Source organism: Notolepis coatsorum (assembly GCF_963971535.1).
Source record: "Notolepis coatsorum genome assembly, chromosome: 8".
In the NCBI taxonomy this organism is placed as follows: domain Eukaryota; kingdom Metazoa; phylum Chordata; class Actinopteri; order Aulopiformes; family Paralepididae; genus Notolepis; species Notolepis coatsorum.
The window spans coordinates 137,486,665-137,509,239 of NC_140172.1; the positions used below are offsets into that span (position 1 = coordinate 137,486,665).

General features: G+C 40.9%; 1 protein-coding gene across 1 annotated transcript; it reads left to right on the forward strand.

Annotated features, from left to right (window-relative positions):
- Nucleotides 1-40: 40 nt before the first annotated feature.
- On the forward strand, nt 41-12,094 carry LOC311233823 (N-acetylneuraminate-9-phosphate synthase-like). The gene is made up of 6 exons (XM_084320855.1): nt 41-348; nt 502-717; nt 2,270-2,369; nt 3,392-3,546; nt 4,541-4,807; nt 11,753-12,094. Exons 1-6 carry the CDS (start codon nt 217-219, stop codon nt 11,936-11,938), a joined length of 1,056 nt encoding a protein of 351 aa, XP_084176981.1. The 5' UTR covers nt 41-216; the 3' UTR covers nt 11,939-12,094.
- Nucleotides 12,095-22,575: the final 10,481 nt, after the last annotated feature.

Here is a 22,575-nt window from a genome sequence, read left to right on the forward strand (position 1 = left end):
ACTGGATGGACTGGCTAGGTCGGCAGAACTCCTGTCCACTATAAAGGTTGGCGGCTAACATCATTCAAGCCCCTTTCACCTGTATCATTTCCTTCAAGCATTTGGCCATCTTTAAATTGCTCTTTTTTATCGCCTTTTTGGTAGATTCTAGACTCGTAATATTCTTGCTATTTACTTTCTGTATCATCACTTATTCATTCACCACATTACACCAAAATGCCTCTGCAGTTTGAACTGTGTCCTGGTAGAATGATCGGGGGCTCCAACCCATGCTTCGTCATTGCTGAAATTGGACAAAATCATCAGGGTGACATCGAGATTGCTAAGAAAATGATCAAGATGGCAAAGGTAGTATATAGATGAATTTATTCCATGTATGTAATATATTGTAAATATTATGTTTGGGCTGATATCAACATGAATTCAGTCATTGTCACTCTACCCCTTGACTCTTGTCTTTCTCCACTGCTCTAACGTTTCTCATCTACTCGCCTCACACAGGACTGTGGAGCTGATTGTGCCAAATTTCAGAAAAGTGAACTGGAGTGCAAGTTCAACAAGCGCGCTTTGGAGCGGCCCTACAACTCCAGACACTCCTGGGGGAAGACCTATGGGGAACACAAGCGTTATTTAGAGTTCAGCCACCAGCAGTACAGAGAGCTGCAGAAATACGCCCACGAGATAGGGATTTTCTTCACGGCTTCAGGAATGGATGAGGTAAATTAATCACTTGATTGGTTCAAAAGTATAGATCCTTTTCAAAAATGTCATTTTAACTCATCTTTGAATTTGAGGTGGGAATACTTGAGCATTTAAAATACTTTATGTAAAATAAATATTTCCTTTCTTTATTGCATGCTGTCTAGTCTAAAATCAAATTTTTTCACCAAGAAGTTTAAATAATTTGTCAATACTGCATGTCAATTAGTTATCCTCGATAGCACACTGTCATTCAAATCCCACATAAATAACATCACACGGTCCGCTTACTTCCACCTATGCAACATTAGGTGCCGCCGCCCCTGTGCCTCAAATAGATCCGCTATCAGCTCTATCTTTAATCTTTCAAAATGTTCAGTTGCTATCGCTATTTGCTTTATCTTTAATCTTTCAAAATGTCCAGTTGCTATTGCATGCACTCATCTGTGTTTCACTACACACATGAGTGCATGCTTACCAACTGTCCGTCTGCAACACTACTATCACCAACATCTAAGAAGGGAGATCCCCCCTTGAATGGCCCTTCTAAGGTTTCTCTCCTCCACACTGCCTGTGGAGCTTTTTTCCCTATTGGTAGGTTTTAGTGAGTTTTTCCTTACCTTCGCGTGGGGTATGTCTGGGAGTGCTTGCATTCTTTAATTTTTTATTTAAATTTTTTGCATTCATCTAAAAATGTTTGGACCTTATGGTGTTCTTGTTCTGTTCTTGACTTATTGTTATGTTTTCTTCTTGACTTGTTTAAAGAAGACCTGTACGGCCCATGGGGACATTAACGTGTGTTGTCGGGCCTTATAAATACATTTGATTTGATTTGATTTGATTAATCGTCTCCGTCCCTCACTTACACCCACCAGCACCGCTATTCTTGTTCACGCCCTGGTCAAATCCCGTCTGGATTACTGTAACTCCCTCCTCATTGGTCTCCCACACAAGTACCTCTATAAACTCCAACTGGTCCAAAACTCAGCCGCCCGAATTATCACCAGAACTCCCTCCACCAACCACATCACTCCTGTTCTCCACCAACTTCTCTGGCTGCCTGTCAAGTCACGCACTGACTACAAAGTATTACTACTCACTTTCAAGGCCCTCCATAACCTAGCCCTTCCTTATCTCACGGAACTTCTCCAGTCCTACACTCCCTCTCGGTCACTCAGATCCTCCTCTTCCTTCCAACTTGTCACTCCCCCTTCCTGTCTGACTACCATGGGATCCAGAGCCTTCTCCCGCTGTGCCCCCCGCCTCTGGAATTCCCTACCACAAGAAATCCGTGAAATAGATAACCTCCCCACCTTTGTTTCCCGTCTCAAAACACCTCTGTTCATTCTGGCATACTCACTTTCATTTAAAGTTTATTACAACTGCTCCCCTATGTAACTATGTAACTCTGTAATACTGTGTTTTTACTGTGAAATTGTATTTGTTTTTAACCCTGTACGGTGACCTTGGGTGCTCAGAAAGGCGCCTTTAAATAAAATGCATTATTATTATTATTATTATTTTATATGAATGTTCATATTATTTCTATATTTAAATTTGTTTCCCATAGATGGCCGTGGAGTTCCTTCATGAGTTGAATGTGCCTTTTTTCAAAGTGGCTTCCTGCGATGCAAACAACTTTCCCTATCTGGACAAAACTGCTAAGAAAGGTCTGACCTAATCTATTGATAATTATTATTGTAGCGTGATGAGGTGTGGCTTTCTTATGCTCAGCGTGTCTGATGCCCCTGACAGGAAGCTGGTGTAACCGGTCTTATTTGACATGCCCTGAGTGGGAGTTGAACCCAGGTCTCCCGCGCCGCGGGCGACATTGCAGACCACTATACCAAGAGGTGAACTCACCTCTTGGTAATGGGTCTGGATGCCTCTGGGGAGTGAGTTTACTTGCAGTACCGCTTAACGTCCACAGCCACTTCACTATACATTATGATGAATTGAAAATGGGGGGCCCTGATGTAAACAAGACGAAAGTCTTTCTCTGGTCTGTATCCCCTTAACAATTGTATGTATTGAGCTGTACTGTACTCTACCCATTCTGCAATCTGTTAATAAAGTTTTCAATCAATCAATCAATCACAGTCCATCGTGACTGTGGATAGACATGCGGTACCTCCGTTACACTGGGGGATAAGGTACTAAGATAAGATAAGATATTCCTTTATTGATCCCCTTCGGGCGTCATATCAGCATGGGGGAGGAGGTAGGGGAGGTACTGGTATGGGCATGGTAATAGTACAAAGACATAAATATAGAATTCGATCTGAATATAAAATATGAGAAAAATAAACAGTGTAAACAATATGATTAACTCTGAATATAAAAAGGGTAATGCATTAAGGTTTTCAAATGAATCCAAAAAAGAAAAATACGTTAATAGTTAGTATACGTTAATATTGACAGTCCTACTTACAACATAACTACTCTCTTCACCCACATCTTGGAGTTGAAAGTTATTATTCAGGCTAATCTGGTAAAACGTCAGCTTCAAGCCTCTTACTTTCTAGCCTACAATATTCTATAAAAAGTTACGTTGCAGTGACGTGGAAGCCATTAGTGGTTCATCCAGTAAACTTGAAGACCACTTTACCTCAATTATTTGGCCCATTATTTTATGGCCCATATATGGGTAGTGGCTGAGTCTTTGGCAAACCCTGTCTTACTGTATCTGCAGGCCGTCCCATGGTGGTGTCCAGCGGGATGCAGTCGATGGAGACCATGCGTCGGGTTTACAAGACGGTGAAGCAGCACAACCAAAACTTCACCATCCTGCAGTGTACCAGCACCTACCCGCTGGAACCTGAACATGTCAACCTCAAAGTTATTGCGGTGAGTAGAATATAGAATACAATACAATAGAATTGAATAGAATTTAAAGACTAATAAACTGGGCAGTTACTCTGAATGTGTTGTTACTCTCCGACAGAAATGTATTCATTCATTGGAATGAAAGAATCCGTTACCGATGCGTTGTTGCATTTCAGCTGTCTCATATGTTGAAATTATCCTACTTTTGCGTTGAAATGCAAAAGCTAAACCAGATTGTTTTCAAGCATCCTTGACATCCAAGGACAACGATGTAAATAAGTCATTGCGCCTTTTTCGTTCCTATCCTTGACAAAATAAATAAATAAAGTTTCTATCTATCTATCTATCTATCTATCTATCTATCTATCTATCTATCTATCTATCTATCTATCTATCTATCTATCTATCTATCTATCTATCTATCTATCTATCTATCTATCTATCTATCTATCTATCTATCTATCTATCTATCTATCTATCTATCTATCTATCTATCTATCTATCTATCTATCTATCTATCTATCTATCTATCTATCTATCTATCTATCTTATGTTGAGTTTTCAGGGATAATACCCCAAATCTAAAAACAAAATTTTAATTCAAGAATAACAGCACATTTGGTTTATAACCATGTCCTGACCTGTTTTGTGGTGATCATTGTTTGTCATTGTCATGTTTGAGACGTAAGTTGCCTTGTGTTTTGATGAGCCTTGTATCTGTTTCTCATTGAATTCTTGTAATTTTTTTATTTTTTCGTCTTTTTGGAAACCATTCTGTTTATTGCATATTTTGACCAGTGAAAAATAAAAGGAAACACTGTCTACAACTTCTGTGCTCCTATAATTCAACCACTTGGCCAATCCTTCCAGTGATGGGCAGTAAGGTTGTTACATGATATTCCTCATGGAATGCAAAAAAAATAACAATATCATATATATAATGTTCAAATTATGTTATTTCTAATTCCCATTCAATAGTGACCGAAATGTGACTCTTTTTGCCCTCCTTCTACAGGAATACCATAAGGAATTCCCTGACATTCCCATCGGATATTCCGGACATGAGCGGGGAATCTACATCACTGTGGCTGCTGTGGCGATGGGGGCAAAGGTTGTAGAACGCCATGTGACCTTGGACAAGTCTTGGAAGGGAAATGACCACGAGGCATCCCTGGAGCCCTCAGAGCTGGCAGAGCTGGTGCGAGCCATCAGACTGGTGGAGAGGGCCTTTGGAGCCCCTACCAAATTCATGCTACCCTGTGAGAAGACTTGCCATGATAAGGTTGGTTCAGCTTCAAGGCCACTTTTTAGTCAGTTACATTTCAAGTAGTTTATGTTTACATTTAGTCACATTGAGGATGTCCAACACAAACGGTCTGAGGAACGCACGCAGTATTGTCAAGGACACCTCTCACCCCAATCACTGACTGTAGGCTGAGTAGCAGACTAGCAGTGCATGGAACTTAAGTAAGGTATATAATCTTGAAATAACCAATAGAAATGCTAGACATTACATTTACATTTACATTTAGTCATTTAGCTGACACTTTTATCCAAAGCGACTTACAAGTTCTGTACGACAAGTCATCAAGAAGGGCACAACTCTATAACAATGTTCATCAAAGTAGCTGAAATGGTCAAGTGGGCTGGGAGAACCAATAGAAAATTCCTATTGTTTCGCAATAGTTTAGTGTGCTCTGCAGATCGGGCCGTCAGACAGACTTGCGCTGGTTGTGCAAGGGAGGATATAGGGAGCAGTGGCGGCTCTACCACTAGGGGCGCTCGGGCGCCGCCCCCCCTCAGCTCCTACCCTGGTTATATGAGAGAACAAGAAAAATAAGTTTTTAGTTTTTTGTTTTAAAGCCCTATAAATAATATAAACATGTTTAAAATTAATAATATTTACTCATTTTAAGTATGTTTGTGTTTCCAATGCACAATATAACGTTATTATATTAAAAAATAAATACTCGTTTTCTTGAACAGGAAGTGACGTTTTTTATTTATTTTTTCGTATTTCTCGCCCGGGCTAGAAGCGATAGCGCTCTGAGTGCGCGTCACAGTTTGATCGCTGTCTCCGTCACAGCCAATCAGTGCATACGGCGTTGTGCGTTGAAATATGACTATTATGTTGGAATCCGAGCGCGATTTGAAGCGGTCTAGCCAGCAGCGTGAACTTCCGTGAAGAATTTCCATAGCCGCATTTCGCGGAGACGCTCTCTGATTGGCCGACGCCAGTATTTTTTTCCATGGCAGAATTTCACAGAGACGATCTCTGATTGGCCGAATCCAATTTCTAATGTTCCAATTCTAGCTTCTAGCTTGGTTCCTAGGTTGGTCCTAGGTTGGTCGGTGGAGATAGTTGTGTTGTTGTGAGATGCATGCAGCTGTTTGTCTTAGACGAGCGTGCCGTGACTGCAAGTTCTTTAGACTGTTAAGCTTAGGCACTCTTTCAAAGTTGGTTAAGGTTAGAGTTTGTCTTAGAGCATGGCGATAGAACGCCAGGTAGTTTGCAGTCTGTTCGAGCGGAAATGGACAAAGGAATGTACTTGTTGAGTGTTGTGCTAACGAGCTCAGCTAACACTTGGCTAACAAGCTATATGGCGGATTATACACGTTTATCAAGCTCTCCTGCCCTGGACGTTTCAACTAAACAGTGAGTCTCTCTCTCTCTCTCTCTCTCTCTCTCTCTCTCTCTCTCTCTCTCTCTCTCTCTCTCTCTCTCTCTCTCTCTCTCTCTCTCTGTGCTTAACGTTAACGTTTGTAAATAGTTTTTTTTAGGAGCAGTACTACTGCTGGCCATTCATGAAGCGAGACATTGCTGATTGTTTATTTATTTTATAACACAAGACTATGACTACCAACTGCCTAGCCAGCCGTGTATCAATCTTGGATGCAATAATAACGTTACTTACCACACTGACTATGTCGATGGCTCATTGATTTAACTACTGCAGCTCTCTCGGATTGAAAATACGTGGATTATGGCTTGTTCAATATCGTCTATGTTTGAATGAATGAATGAATGAGAACTTTATTAACAGATTGCAGAATGGGTACAATACAGTACGGCTCAATACACACAATTGTTAAGGGGATGCAGACCAGAGAAAGACGTTTGTCTTGTTTACATCAGGGTCCCAGATTTTCGATTCATATCGATAGTTTAATAGCTAGCCTTGGCTCGTTTAACAATATGCAAAATATGTGTACAGCCCTGTACTCATACTGAAGTTATTCTTGGTATATAATAGGTCTGATTGTGTAACGAATCGATTCCACGTCGCGCTGTGTGTGAGAGAGAGAAGGAGAGAGGGAGAGATCTGCCTGTGTTTGTAGACGGGCGAGTTTTGTTTCTAACTTTTCTATTTATATATTGTGTTTCAAGTTGTGAATTAGAGTCTAGACTATACTTTATTTGACTGGTTGTGTGTTGTTGTAGTAACAGCTGAGCGACTCGTTCATAAGAGCCGATTCATTGCCGTGAGCGTGAGTCGAATCGCGCACGTCTTGCCATGAGTGTTGCGTGGTACTGTACTGTACATGTTTGCATTTTGCAAAATGTTTGGTATAGCGCCCCTAGTGGCGAAGTACCCAGCGGCCGCCACTGATAGGGAGGCACTTGTCCCTGGTTTTATAATAAAATGGCAAAAAGACAAAGAGGTATAAATTGGAACTTGTTATGGATGTTGAGGATAGAGCTATATGATGGAGGTTTCTTTGTGTGGGGAATAAATTACCGGGAGATACTGGTCCAAATATGAAGGCAACACCAAAATGTATGTATTTTCACATTGTCTGCTAAAAAAGCCCAGAACAATATCCAAATAAATGACTGTCACTGAGGAAAAAGTGTATTTGCACCAGATTTCACATGGAGGTTCAAAACACCTAAATATAACTTACATTATTTTTTAAAGATTCCTGGTAAATTGTATTTAATTGTATTAAAGGTCTCATGTCTTGCTATTCCTTGCACTATTTGGGCAACTTTACACAATTCTTGTGAGTCTATGGAACACATCTGTAAGGTTTCTTTAAAAAAAATCATTGTTTTATATTTCTAATCAAGTACTCAAAAACAGCATTTTTCTATTTCAAGATTTCAAGCTGTTCTGGCCTGGCTCCGCCCAGCCTCGGAATGTGATTTGAGTGACAGACCCCCACCTGTAGCTCCGCCCACACTACTCTACTAACGTCAAAGTGAACCTAATACACAATCAAATATGGCTCAAGCATAGATTTTCGAATACAATACAATCCACAAAGGGATGACACCGAAGCAGGTACCCATGCCATACCATTTTGGGTATAGAGAAAAATGACAGGAAGAAAGAATAAAATTGCTCTCTCACTCAGTCTAACTCACACACACACACACACACACACACACACACACACACACACACACACACACACACACACACACACACACACACACACACACACATACACACACACACACACACACACACACACACACACACACACACACACACACACACACACACACACACACACACACACACACAGTGCTTCTACTAACGTTAGATTTTCTTGGCGCAATAAACAGAGCTAAGATAACCCCCCCCAAACACACACAAGGAACATAATCATTAATTCGCAATACACACAAGTAGGTCTACATACAGTATATACAATGAAGCACAGAGCTAAGATAACGTTAGCTAAGCTAGCTTGCTCTCTCACTCCGTCTAACATACACACACACACACACACACACACACATACACACACACACACACACACACACACACACACACACACACACACACACACACACACACACACACACACACACACACACACACACACACACACACACACACACATGCACACACTGTGCTTGCACTAACGTTAGACTGTCTTGGCACACACACGGAAGAGTACCGTAATACACAAACTGATGAATGAACGAGGTCCTACTGCTAATTAACTAATTACGACGTACTGTATGTACTTACTGATTCGATGCTTTCTTTCTGTCTCAAAGACTTGGTACAGGCTAGCTCCCTTCTTCTTTAGCAACAGCCAGGAAATCACGGCAGCATAAAGTCCCTCATCTTTGCAAAAATCCAAAAACGAACTTGGCCTATTGCTTGTGGAGCACGACAGCATTAGGAAAAGTGTGCAAAGACATATTAGCAGCTTGGCAGCCAGGAACAGCACATTTCTTGCCCGTGTTGCTCATACTTTTTAGGTTAGGCTAACTCACTGCACTTCCCTTGTGGTCTCTGGTGTCTGCACTAAATAATGGTTGATTGTGGGCGGTGGAGGTGACTACAACCAGGGGCGGTGATATGCAAATCAGTGCCTTATTCACGTCAGCAAAAGAGTGAAATCAGAATGGCTTAGTTGAGTGAGGGAAGATCTCGTGAACTCGAGACTAGACTGATGAGTCAATATGATAATTAGAGACACAGACCACATTGATATAATCAATACTTTATTATTCATTTTTTTATTATATTTGTAATATATTTGTATATATATATAATTTTCTTTACATTGTTATTGCTTTATATTTATTTTTCTAAATACAACTGTTCATTCATTCATTCAAAAGTAGTGTTTGAAAGGTAATGTATGATTTTTAAATACTTGAGCTGCAAACATTTCACCTGCTTAGTTCAATCTAATTGTTTGTAACCAAGAGGAACAAATATCGCTTTTGTGCATATATCACTAGTTTATCAGTTTTTTAATATGCATGTGGGGCTTGTTGTGTCATTGCCCGTGTTGTCAGTAATAACGATCTTTAAATACTTGACCTACACCTGCTTAGTTCATACAATCTAATTGTAACTAAGATTTGCTGCAGGAAAAAAAACACTTTTGTGCATATCACTAGATATATCAGCTTAATATGCATTCCATGTTCACATTTCCTGGTTGAAGGCAGATGATATGGCGAAATGGACGTTAAATGTCACGTTTAAATGTCTGATTAAATACTTAGGCTACAAACGTAGGTATCATCAGAAAATAGTACTACTCGACCACAGGAAGAAAGAAAAAAGGTACATAATGTACGTTATAGCCATACGTAATATATTTACTTATTGTACAAGTAATCTTTACATTTTGTATCAGCGGAAACATGTGCGACCAGGAGTCGAACTAACAATGATTGTGTGGTCGCAGATGAGTGCTCTCACCACTAGACTAAGCCACCCATGCACTTACCTTGATACAAACAGCAATCCTATGATGATGATTTGTTTTAAGTTATGGAGATAGAAAGTTAGGGTTATTATGATTAGTTTAAGGCATCGGCGTATTTAGACCACTATCAGTAGGGCACGTGCCCTACTGATGATCATCTGTGCCCCACTGATTAAAAAAGATTTTTTATTTTTTTTTACAAATGATTTTTATTTCCCCTTTTTTAACATGATCAAATGATCATTTAACATGATCAAATAATTATTATAATATTTTTTACTTCACTTTGAAATATTATAGTGAAATATTTTGCAATGTTGTCGCATTTATCTTGTTGAAATCCTCCAACAGGCTCTTTTTTGTAAGTTGACTGGTTTGCACACCAATAATACAGTGCAATAATAGAATAGTAGAATAGATAGTAAAATTATGCAATAGAATGGCCAGAGTAAAATAGTGCTACAGTACAATCAACAGCGGGGTGTATTAGAAGGCTATGGTGAAGAGGTACGTTTTTAGCTTATTTCTGAAAATATTAAGAGATGCTTCCCTAATGTCCATAGGTAGTGTGTTCCATAACTTTGGTGCATAGTTACCAAAGGCTGCATCCCCGATTTTCTTTAGACTGTGGCTTGGAACCTTCAATAGTAGATGATCGCAATGTTTATACTTTGTATATAAGGAGGAGGACCTTGAAATCAATTCTAAATGTTACCGGAAGCCAGTGTAGGTTATTTACTTGTAACTTTGGGTTTGATCCAAGGAGTAAGTTGCCCCATATTGCTCTGTAACATTTCTCTTTTTGTTATAGGACCGACTAGTAGGATTTCAGTTTTGCCCTCATTTAATTTTAGGAAGTTGTTCGTCATCCATTTTTTTATTGCTAAGAGACAGGCGGAAATGGAGTTTATAGCTGTGTGATAATTTGGTTCAGCGGAGATGTACAATTGTGTGTAATCTGCGTAACTATGGAAACATACATTGTGCTTTCTAATGATGTCTCCTCAATGTTCAATGCAATGTTCAATGCAAGTAAAGCACTTTAAACTTTAAGTATGACTAAATGCTTTCTTGACTATATATATAGTAACTGTTCCAAAATGCATAGATTTCTATGTATTTTAGGGGTTTGGGGGGCTAGCTCTTTTTAATATAAATGTCAGATTGTTTTATTTATTTCATAGATTTCTATGCATTTCAGGAGTTTGGGGGGCTGGCTCCCCCAAATAATTAAATAACATAACCCTAACCTAACCCTAAAACCGAAATAAAGTTTAAAAAAAATAGTTACAAAATCCACCCATTTTCGCCCACAAACCGGCCAAAACCGGCCAAATTTTTCTCGCGGTCGCGCAACGAGCTCCCGCTTCATAGTTTTTGGTGCCCTTCTGTGCCCTACTGAAGTGCTGGGTCTAGATACGCCCCTGGTTTAAGGTAACAGTGTGGTTAAGGCTAGGGTTAGGGTTTGGGCTAGGCTATCAGAAAAGTGTCTTGGTAGGGCGGCTAATTGGCGCAGTGGGCAAGGCACTCGCCACTAACGCAGGAGATGCTGGGTTCGAGCCCAGCTCTCTGCGTTGCTACCAGCTTGGCTGGTCGTTCATACTAACACAATTGGCAGTGTTAGGGGTGGGAAAGCTGGTGGGTGGGGATTGGATGTTGTGGTGCTTGCCTCTGCACTCAATGTGGGAAAATGTTATTAATGCATAGCCTTTAATGCTGCGAATGGTGCCTGCAAGCACCACCCCCCAAAATTCCTGGACTTCGGAAAAGTCCTACACAAACAGAGTTTGAGGGGTAAAATAATCTCCCAGGACTTCAGTTTATACCCTGGTCCTAAAAATGTCCCTACTGTAGTTCCAGGGGGAAGTTCCTGCGATGCAAACATTCTTTCTAGCAAGTCAAAAAAGTCAGCGTCAAATTATTTTGTTTGAATTTGTTCTTAATGTCTGGAATTTGTCCGTCTCCCCCCCCGCACCCCCCGTCTCCCCCCCCCGCACCCCCCCCCCCCCCCCCCCCCCCCCCCCCCTCTTCAATTCTTCAGCTGGGCAAGTCGGTGGTGGCTAAGATGGCCATCACTAAGGATTCGGCGCTGACCTGGGACATGCTTGCTGTGAAGGTGGCCGAGCCGAATGGCATCGCTCCAGAGGACATGGAGAAGATGATCGGCAAAGTGATCAAAGTGGACGTGGAGGAAGACGACAGTATCGAAGCTGACATGATCGAATAACCGAGACAACAAGGACAGGGGGGAGAGAGAGAGAGAGAGAGAGAGAGAGAGAGAGAGAGAGAGAGAGACACACACACACACACACACACACACACACACACACACACACACACACACACACACGCACACACACACACACACACACGCACACACACACGCACACACACACACACTGAGAAACAAACTAGAACTAGACAACTAGAACTAAACAAAGGAATGCCAGACAGAGATAAAACAGAAAAAATTTTATAAATTTTTTTATGAAGAATTGCAAACAAATGTCCAATTCTTTTTATTTACAGACTATAATGTGAATTGTGTAATGATTACCATCTACAACCATTGTTTTGTTTTGTGAAATTATGAATTATGATAGATGACATTTAGTCTATAATTTCACATTCACACAGCTTTGCACTAAAACAATCTAATCTTTTTATTTATTTTTACTGATTACTGTCATATTATACATGTAATAATCCCCAACTCACCATATACAGTAGCTGGATTTATTCTGTTTCTGAAATGTTTTTCGTGTATAATAAAAAGTTTCAAAAAATAAATAATAATAATGATTATAGTTTTATTTGAGTGAAACATGTCTAAACATCTAAATATATATATCTTGTAGGAATGTAACAAATCATCAGCCTAAAAAGTTTAATTGGTGCATACTGCTTATGACCGCAAGTGGGCGTTTCTTTATAAATAAAAAAATATATATATATACATAAGTAGCTTACTGACAAAAATGTAGTTGCATTTTCAAACTTTATTTAACTTTAACTTTATCTTAAATAGTTCCATTTAAATTTCAATATTGTAAGTCAGAAATGTAAGGAAAATGCAGTACCTGTCTCATTTATGTGCATTGTGGAGATGTTATAATGCAGGTTCGGTAAATCCTGTACGTTTTTAGGAGTTTCTTGGTATAGGGGAGCCCCAGTGTTTCCTATTTATTATAATTTTCTGTCATTGCTGGCGTCAACTTGAGATGTTTGATTTTAATTTGTGAGAAAAAAAGATATACGTTTTTTTCACTGATCTAGCCTCTTTTCCTCTTAACTCATTGAGCGCCAATAACGAGATATCTCGTTTCTGAGAGCCAATGCTTGATCGCCAATAACGAGATATCTTGTTTTTCGTTCCTTTTTCCTTTTTTTTATATTTTCTTATTCTAAACACTCACGCGGGCCTTTGTGGGTGTGCCTGGGACCTGCAATGACAATTGAATCCCGACAGGTGGCAGTATCGCATACCTTATGAACTAGGGCCAGTTCAGTGAGAGCAACCAAAGCAATAGGGAGCACTAGTAGGCAGAGAGCCAGTTCCACCCCTCAGGATGTTTTTTGCTACCTTTTTTTCAGTATAATTTCCTGTTATCCTATACATTGGGCCATCAGTTGATAATGACCACCCCCAACTCATCCCCGTTTGGCCTCAGGGGCCAAAAAAAATTGTTTTGGGAAAAGCTTCTGGCTAAATTATGTAATTGCAAATATTGGTACTGCAACTGCATAAATGGTCAGATAAGTCTGAACCTTTGCATGGTGTATCCTGACACAGGGGAAAGTACCAGAATAATACTCTCTGGCTTACTACCTTTCTATTGTCAAATATAACCCTCAGAATACCTCAAAAGACAAAAAAACTTCTGTCTGCCTGACAAATTGTTTCAAGTATTTTATTATACATGTTGCTGCCTCACATGGATATGAAACACTTCCCACATTTATAAGCTTCAATTTAAGTCTTACACCTGCTATGACCAAAGTTCTCCACACTGTACCTCAAATTAATATGAGAAAACTGAACTTGCAGCATTACCCTTCCAAATGGGATTAAGCGTGTTTTCTTGCATCTAAACAATATCTTAAACAAGAGTTGAGACTTTTTATGTATTGTTACTATCTGAAGTGAATTACATGAAAAGTGAATAATGTTACGCCCCCAGGTGGACCAAGGTATCAGGGTGCAACATAAAACAGATTGAGCAAATGAGGGTTCAGTCACAGAAAACCTGGTAACCAAATATGAATTTTATTGAAGAACAAAGTCCAGGCAACACAATGAACAAAATGACTAGTGTGCAGTCTGTTATCAAGAAGTAAATATAATCAACATTACTAAACTGTAAATAGATATTCTATACAGCCAAATGGAGAAAAGAAAATACAGCTCAAACTAAAAATAGAACACATTTCTTTGGTTCTTAAACCCTTTTTTCTGCTTACTCTATTTGCTGCGATCCATTCGCTGACTATAAAATTATGATGATGACTTTCGAGATGGAGGTAAGAATAGAAACAGGGCGGTAGTTGCCTGGGTCTAATTGCTGCCTTTTTTGTGCAGGGGGGTCACTCTCACAATTTTGAAGTCTTTGGGGACGTGTCCCTGTTTTATGGAGAGGTGTATTATGTGTGTGATGACTGGGGTGATGGCGGCTGCTGAGTCTCTGAGGAATTTGGAGGGGATATGGTCATGGCCAGTGGCCTTGTTAGGTTGGAGGGCGCTCAGTTTTTTGAGTACCTCATCTTTTGTTACCATTTCAAGTTTGAAGTCGTCTTTGCGGACCCCTAGGTTTTTGTATAGGCTAGTTAAGCATTACATCACGGGCAGGCAGGCACGTTGGAACTTGGTTCCGTCAGCGCTCAAGCCAAAGGATGCTTTGCCTCTAATTTGTCGCTGAATATCATGGGCATATTTGCATCACCCCTCAGTGGAAGCCCCTGGCGCCCGACGAATCGTATGCAGCTGAACTGCAGCTCTAGCATTTTCCTCGCTGTCATTTGTTTTTTTGCAATCGTTTCGGAAACCAGTGCATTAATTGGCTTACTTTTCAGCGCTGCAAATTTTTTACTCGCATCTGAATGAATGCGAGATTTCTCATGGTCCCGTAATTTCTCCATTGCTTTCCTCCAATTGGAAAAGCCTGTCTCCTTTACAAAGGCGCTCTCGCTCTTGGGCCAATAAATATAAAGTGTGTTTAGGTGTTCTAAAGATGTGTAGAGTGGGTGCTGCATTGAGTTGTTTGTTTAAAGTGAGTGTGTGCGTGTGGATGTGTGTGCTGTGAGTGCTTTTGATGGTTGTTGCATGTTATTGTTCGTTGAGCAACCTGATGGCCTGGGGATAGAAGCTTCTTCTGAGGGCCCTTTCTCACTCACTCATTCTGTCCGTACCGGTCGCGTACCGCCCTCATTCCGGGTCAGAGTGCGAACCCCCCCCCCTCTCCCCCCTCTAGTTTGTGTACACACTGCAGTCTTGGTTCGCTTCGGGTTCTGTTTACGGTTTGCCTTTTGAGCGTTTACGCTTGCCATAGGCGATGATGTCACGTTCGAAAATGTAAACAGGAATGTCTTAACACGACTGCGGACTCTGGATGCTGATATAAAATGAACAAATTGCCAATATGAAGTTATATTTGAACCTCTGTTGTCAAGCCTTGTCCAGGCCCGGACTGGCCATCGGGAGCACCGGGAGTTTTCCCGGTGGCCTGGCCTGCACAGATAAAAAAAAAAAAACTATATAAAAAAAAAATATATATATATATTTTTTTATTATACTTTTTTTTTTTTTTTTTTTGCCAGGCCATTGTTTCTAGTTGTGGCGGCGGCGCGGCGCGATAGTTAGATAACCTAGGTGGGTGGGGAACAACCAGGATTTCACTGTCTGCGACAGAGTTGGAGAACTACTCTCTCTCTCACACACACAATGGAGCCGTGCTGCCGTGATTGTGATTGGTGGAGGCGGGACCAGGCGATAAAACTGATTGACAGCGGAGGCGGCGAATGGAATGGCAGATGGCACACCCACTTTTCTGAAAGGAGTTGTTGATTGATTGATTGATTGAAAACTTTATTAACAGATTGCAGAATGGGTACAATACAGTACAGCTCAATACACACAATTGTTAAGGGGATGCAGACCAGAGAAAGACTTTCGCCATCAGGGTCCCCCATTTTCAATTCATCAGGACATGACATACATGACATACAGATAGACAGTACTGCTACATCTATACATTTATGACATACCAGATTTGCAAATACAGTACTGTTTGTGATACAAAAAGAGTACAGAAAAGGGAGTATATACATTTGACATGAAATCTGTACATTGGAGGAGGTTGGGTGGGGTTGTGTGGTGGGGGTTGGGTAGGGAGGGGTTGGGGGGGGGAAACACTGTACAACTGTTAAATCTGACATTACAAAAAACAATATGTGGTGGTTATGATTGGGGCTGAAGTTGAATAAACAATGTATGAAAGAGAAAGTCAAAATAATTCCAAGATAATTCAAAGATTACACACCTTTGCCACATTGGCTACAAACATAATCACTGCAAAGTTATCAAAAAAAATAAGAATCTGATCAGACACAAGGGTTAAGTTGTTGTTCCCTTTCTAATTTCCTCAAAAACATCTAGTCTAGTTAATGTGATCAATATTATTTGACAGTTGATGCTTTTTGTTGGAAATTTCAGTCAGTGATCTCATACTTTGAGCTAATTTTATAGTTAAAATGATTGAGACAACGCAATCTTCTGTCTTCGTTGTGCATGCATGCGTGTGCTCACCACATGCGATACAATAATAGTTATAGTCAACCTGCACTGCAGCCATCCTGAGACAGGGGGGCCCTAAATAATAGTTTGCTTAGTTGAATCGTTGAGACGAATTCTTGTTAATCCAGTGAAGATGTACTAAACTATATGACTTCATTTGACTGGGCTATATTAATGTCAGTAGATGATTGGCCCGGTACGATATTTATTTCACGTCATAAATAGATCAATACAGTCTGTATTAAGTAATGTTGCATTTCTTTTTCAAATGTAGCCAAGAGTAAAGACCCTAACCCTATCAAAACAGCAGTGAAAGTGTATATTTTCAGCACTACATTGGTTTACCAATGATTGTAAGTGTTATTAGGGAAATATGGAGCTTATAGAAATCTCTGCGCATTGCACCGGAAAATGGACGATTTAGACGCAAGAAGAAAAAACACTCATGAAATCGTTGTAGTCCTACTGTAAGAAAGAAGAGACCCAGGGTGTGACATCCTCGGCACGACGCAAAACACAAGTTGATTTCTTGGACTGATGTTAATGAAGAAGCTTGATCCAACCTCATCCAAACCGTAAAATCTGTATGAAATACAAATGCATACAAAAGATACTATTACTTGAGACAAAACACACTGTATCCTATATAATTGTATTTGAATTCACCTTGTTTTTCTGTTTTTCTGTTTATTTACATTGAGTACAGCTTGTGTTATATTACGTTTTATTGTATTTTCTTGTATTTTTTTTATGGCCATCTTGGTCTATGTCATTTGTTAAGTAATTGGTAAAGTATATTATTATATACTTATTGTTATGTGTCTTGTAGGCCCATATGGGCTGGGCATACATCTGTATGTAAGACACGAAAATAAAAAATATCAAATCAAAAAAATTACTATCACAAGTCCATTACCAATAGTCGGAACGTCACTAAACATATACCACATTATTATCTCCATCAATCAATACCTTATTGGCTGCGTGCCAGTACATGAGAACATCGATGTGTTACTGTAGTATGTCTTCTGTCAGTTTCTTGGAAGATTGTCTTGTTACGTTGGCGTGATGGATTGTTCTTTACTTATTAGAACGCCAGGTAATTCCATTACCATTCAAGTTCATGGTCCAACGCAAGAGAGAGAAGGCGGAAACACGTCACCGGATACCAGGTGTGTCAACTCTCGTGAGATGTGGTAATTGCACAAATAAAATAGAAAACAGTGCGCCACTAATATATATCTTATATAAAACAAATAAGAAATACATTGAAAAGCAATTGAGTGTATTATTACTATTATACAAAATAAGCATATCAATTGTAAACATAAATAACTATATTAACCAACTGTTAACCATAGCTGCAGTTACATTCCCACCAATTACACATACCAATAAATGTGGAATGTCTTATTGCACATACTTATAGAATGTGGAATTTCTTATTGTGGATACTTCAAAGAATATGTCTCTAGGATCAATTGGATTCAACCAGGTAAGTATCTCCCTTTAGTGCAAAACAAAAAACAAAAAACAAACTCCTATTTTAGAGTAAAGGCAAGCAGAAAATGGGTAAGTGCCAAAACAACTTAGTGTTAAATGACTCACTAGTGCTCTAGTCTGCTTCAATGTAATTATCTTGTGTATTGGTCTCTCTAAATACACCGTACTGGTTGTAGCTCTCCCTTTGCTATCGTATGTGGTGTGGCTTACTAGCAGCTTCAACTTTCTGACTCTACCATCTTGTCCTGGGTAGACTTCAGTGACTCTTGCTAGTCGCCATTCGTTGCGTGGTGTCAATTCATCTTGGAGAAGGACGATATCGTTGACTTTGGAGTTCCCTCTGGTTTTACACCACTTCTGTCTCTGTTGTAAGTTGAGAAGATATTCTTACCTCCATCTTGTCCAAAACTAGTTGGTGCGTTCTTTCAGACCTTTATGTTCTTTGGCCATTCGTTTTAACCTTGCCACTGCCTTTACAGCTCTTGTCCAGTCAGAGAACTTCTTCAGGTTGTCTAGTAAAGATCTCTCTTCTTTTGTCTCAGTGTTACACACGAGAGCCTTGCGAAGTTCTGGGTCATCTTCGTTGACCTCTCCCTTCTTGCATTCTCTGAGGAGTGGACCCTTTTGCCAAAGAAACTTTGGTCCGGTGAACCAGTTTGAGGACTTAAGTTGATCTGCAGTTAAACCTCGAGAAGCGTGATCCTCAGAAGCAACATAGAACCACTGTTCAGGTTTTGTACTTGACTTAATTCTTTCGATGCGGTTGGCTACAGGTTAAACCCTACTGATCAATTATGGGTAGTTTACATCATTGGTATATAATTTCATTATTTATTTTTTTCCATTTGACACCGGAAATGCCACTCTGAAAGAGTTAAAAAGGTCCACGCACGAATAACATGCACGCGCGAATCAAAAAAGCTTATCAAACGCCGACGTCACAACAGGTCAACAGGACAACAGGTGCATATTAATGAGCCGAATCTAAAAGCTTATCAGACGCTAGCACCTAGCACCATATATCTATGCCTAGCACGGCCGTGACGTCACTTCAGGAAACGTATGCCTTATGTCCGTCCGGGTCATAGTACTAGATCAATGGTGGCTCACTCGGTGCATCACAGTTAGCCTATATCTCCGCCGTCCCTGCTACACGCAGTCGGGACCACTACACTCACTGACGTTAGCCTATAGCCCGCCGTCCCTGCGGGTGGTTCTCTCCTCTTTGTGTGCCCCCGTCCCCGCGGAGGAGCTTGTGGACTCGACGGCGGCCGCGGGGCGCCGGAGCCCGCAGCGCTAGTTAGCTCATAGCTATCGTATAACACTAGCCTTTGCGGGCTCGGGCGCCCTGCGGCTGCCGCCGCCGTCGCGTCCATGGGCCCCCCGGCAGCGTGAATATTAAAGGCAACCAACTTGTGTTCGGCTTTTCTCTGATTGGCCGCGCCCCCCCCCGCCCCCACGCGCAGGCAAGCGCAGTCGTCCCACGTCCCAAATGAAATCCAAGGAGCGCGCGCGAGCGGCAGCGCGGGCATCCAACTTGTGGCTGCTGTTCCAACGCACTTGTGTTGGGCTGCGGTAGCAGTGGAGCGCTATGAAATGCGCTGAACTAGAAAGCGTAACGTTATTATGTTTCGCGTTTTTAACAACCAACTACCAGATTCACTCGTGTATAAACAAAGCCCATACAGTTATGAAATGCGCTGAACTAGAAAGCGTAACGTTATTATGTTTCGCGTTCCATTGATTAACGCCATTACCTGCTGTGCTGTAGGAAGCAGAGGTACAGTAAGTTACAGTAGGTGTAGGTTACATGTTTAATCAAAGCCCATACAATTTTTTAGATGAATGATTGTGGATATAATATAGAAAACACATCATTATGATATTATGTCTCTATGATACACAGCGTGGATGGGCTTTCAGAAGGAGAGGCATGACTTCGCGACAGCCATATTAGACACTCACTGTACATCAGTGTGGAACTGTAACGTTATATGTTATTTCGCCCGTGGAGGCTGCTGAGCCTGAAGCGCCAGCGGGGCGACGCGGTGGTTTATCCCCGGCTTCCGTGCGCCGCCGCCGGCTTGACTCGGTCCAGCTCCAGCAGCAGCGGCCGTGCTCCGTTGTAGAACGAAGCCCTTCAATGACGGAGCTCTCATATTTTGCGAATGCATAAACTATATCTTAAATTATGGCTATGTGTCTAATATGGCTGTCGCTTATCAATGACTTCGCGACAGCCATATTAGACACATCTGTTAGGGATTTCCTATCCCTCGTGAATTCTTAATTGATATAGTTGTGGACCAGTCGGCCGAAAGACGAAGCGGAAGACAGAGTATTTCTCAAACGGAGCTTTTATTCATTAGAGAAGAAGACAGTCAGTCACCCCGCGCGGGCACATCACCAGTAGACAAAAGAGGCAGAATGTCCATATTACATGTCACTTTATACACTCTTGAGAAAGGGGAGGGGGTGTGTGTGTATGTCTCTGTGTGTGTATGTATGGGTGTTTGTGTGGTGTGTGCTTGTGTGTGTGTGTGTGTGTGTGTGTGTGCTGAAAGGGAGGGACATGATTTTGCATGTATAACTGCCAGAGAGAGAGAGTGCCAAGGGAACTAGGATTTTGCATGTTCTGCTACATGATTTTGCATGTGTGTGCACGGGGCCCTGTGTAGAAGGAACCTCTAGCCAGAGGTCATCAGGTCACGCCACATGCAGGGGGAGAGAGACACAGAGAGCAGTGTGCAGTCTAAGTGTAGCGTGATCCAATCTGCGTTGTGTCTGGTGTGAGGTGGACGTAGACTCAGACAACGGTACTCAGTTGATGGTGTTTTATTGGTGATTCCCTGTTAGCAAACCAAAACAGCACGTACACAAAAACATGGCGTAAGCGACCATCATCACGTAGTCCACCTCTGCTCTCGTTCTCAGCAAACTCAAAGAGAGCGCGCGCACATTCAAAACAGCGCGCCATCCACAGTTACAACAATTGTTAGCTACTATTAAATACATGTAGCTCAGTACAAGTCAACTTCAGCAAAAACATATGAAATAATATGAAATGAAAGACAGTGTGTAAGCATTAATTAAACCGAAATACAAAAACAACGGTTCATACCTGTTAGCAAACCAAAACAGCACGTACACAAAAACATGGCGTAAGCGACCATCATCACGTAGTCCACCTGTGATCACCAAACAGAATACGAGTTAGCCCACAACGGTACTATGGCTGTTTTACACAGGGCGAATTAATGTTATTACACAACAGGGTATTTCAGTACCAAAACCAAAATATAAATCAATTTAACAAGTTATACATAGCAATTAAATCCAATATTAGGTAACCGAAAGCGCGTACCTCTGCTCTCGTTCTCAGCAAACTCAAAGAGAGCGACCACTTCCGCCGGCGTCTACCTTGCCGACAAACCGGCTAAACCATTTTCTACATTGGTTGAAAGTATTTACAATACAACAAATATTCAATGGAAAGATATCCTATCCTCTCTAAACCCATTATAAAAGACCCAAAAGGGATTTCGTTTGGAGAATCAATAACTCAATGTGAGGAAATTAATATAAACTAGTAACCAAGGCACCCCTCCACAACACTAGAGTGAGCTCGGTCCACTTTGTTCCTTCAAAGTAAGAGTGTTTCCGTCTTGGCCTACTTATTTAAGATAAAAGATAACAGTTTCTGTCCATGATTCTAGCATAACAACTTCACTCTGCTACATTCTCCCCTACTGTTTTATGCCAGATCATGGACAGTGTTCCCTTCAATCAACTCAACAGCGTAAGTATAAACCAAAGAAATAGAAAATAAATAAAGAAATTACAATGAATCAACGCGTCACATGTAACTCGGTGTATTCCCTTAATTCCAAACCTAGAAAATAGGTTGACCAGCTCAAAAGCTATCCGATGAAGGATCAGGAAAAATAAAGGGTAGCTAATCCCTCATCCAACCATAGACAAAAAAACATGCCATGTACATATTTATACCATGGAATACACCAAAATTACCAAATCATGTCTAATGCAATAGACAACCGTAACTACTAGTATGACTCAAAGAAAATCAAACAGCAAAATCAATGAAAGGAAAGAAAAAAAATTATAAATAAAAAGAACCACTAAAAAAGAAAAAAAATCAAGACATCTTTTAAGATGACAGCAGCGTCCTGACTCTCTGTACAGCCATCGTCTGAATGAGCCTGTTAACTGGCCTGATGAGCCTCCCCAGCCTAGTGTAAACCCCTTGAGGTACCTCAACTACACTCGGTTTGACAGTGACAACGGCCGACCCAGGTTCACACACTGGAACAAGTAAGGATGAACTACAGGGAGCCTTCCCCGGAGCCATCATGTCCTCAGTGCCTGACATGACCGACTCAGGTTCCCACACTGGAACAAGTAAGGATGAACTACAGGGGGCCTTCCCCGAAGCCATCATGTCCTCAGTGCCGGATTCCACAGTCGTCGTGTCTGACGACTGATCACTGTCCTGATAAACAATTACAGAGTATGACTCCTCTGATTCAACATCTGCATCTGGTCCCTCCATC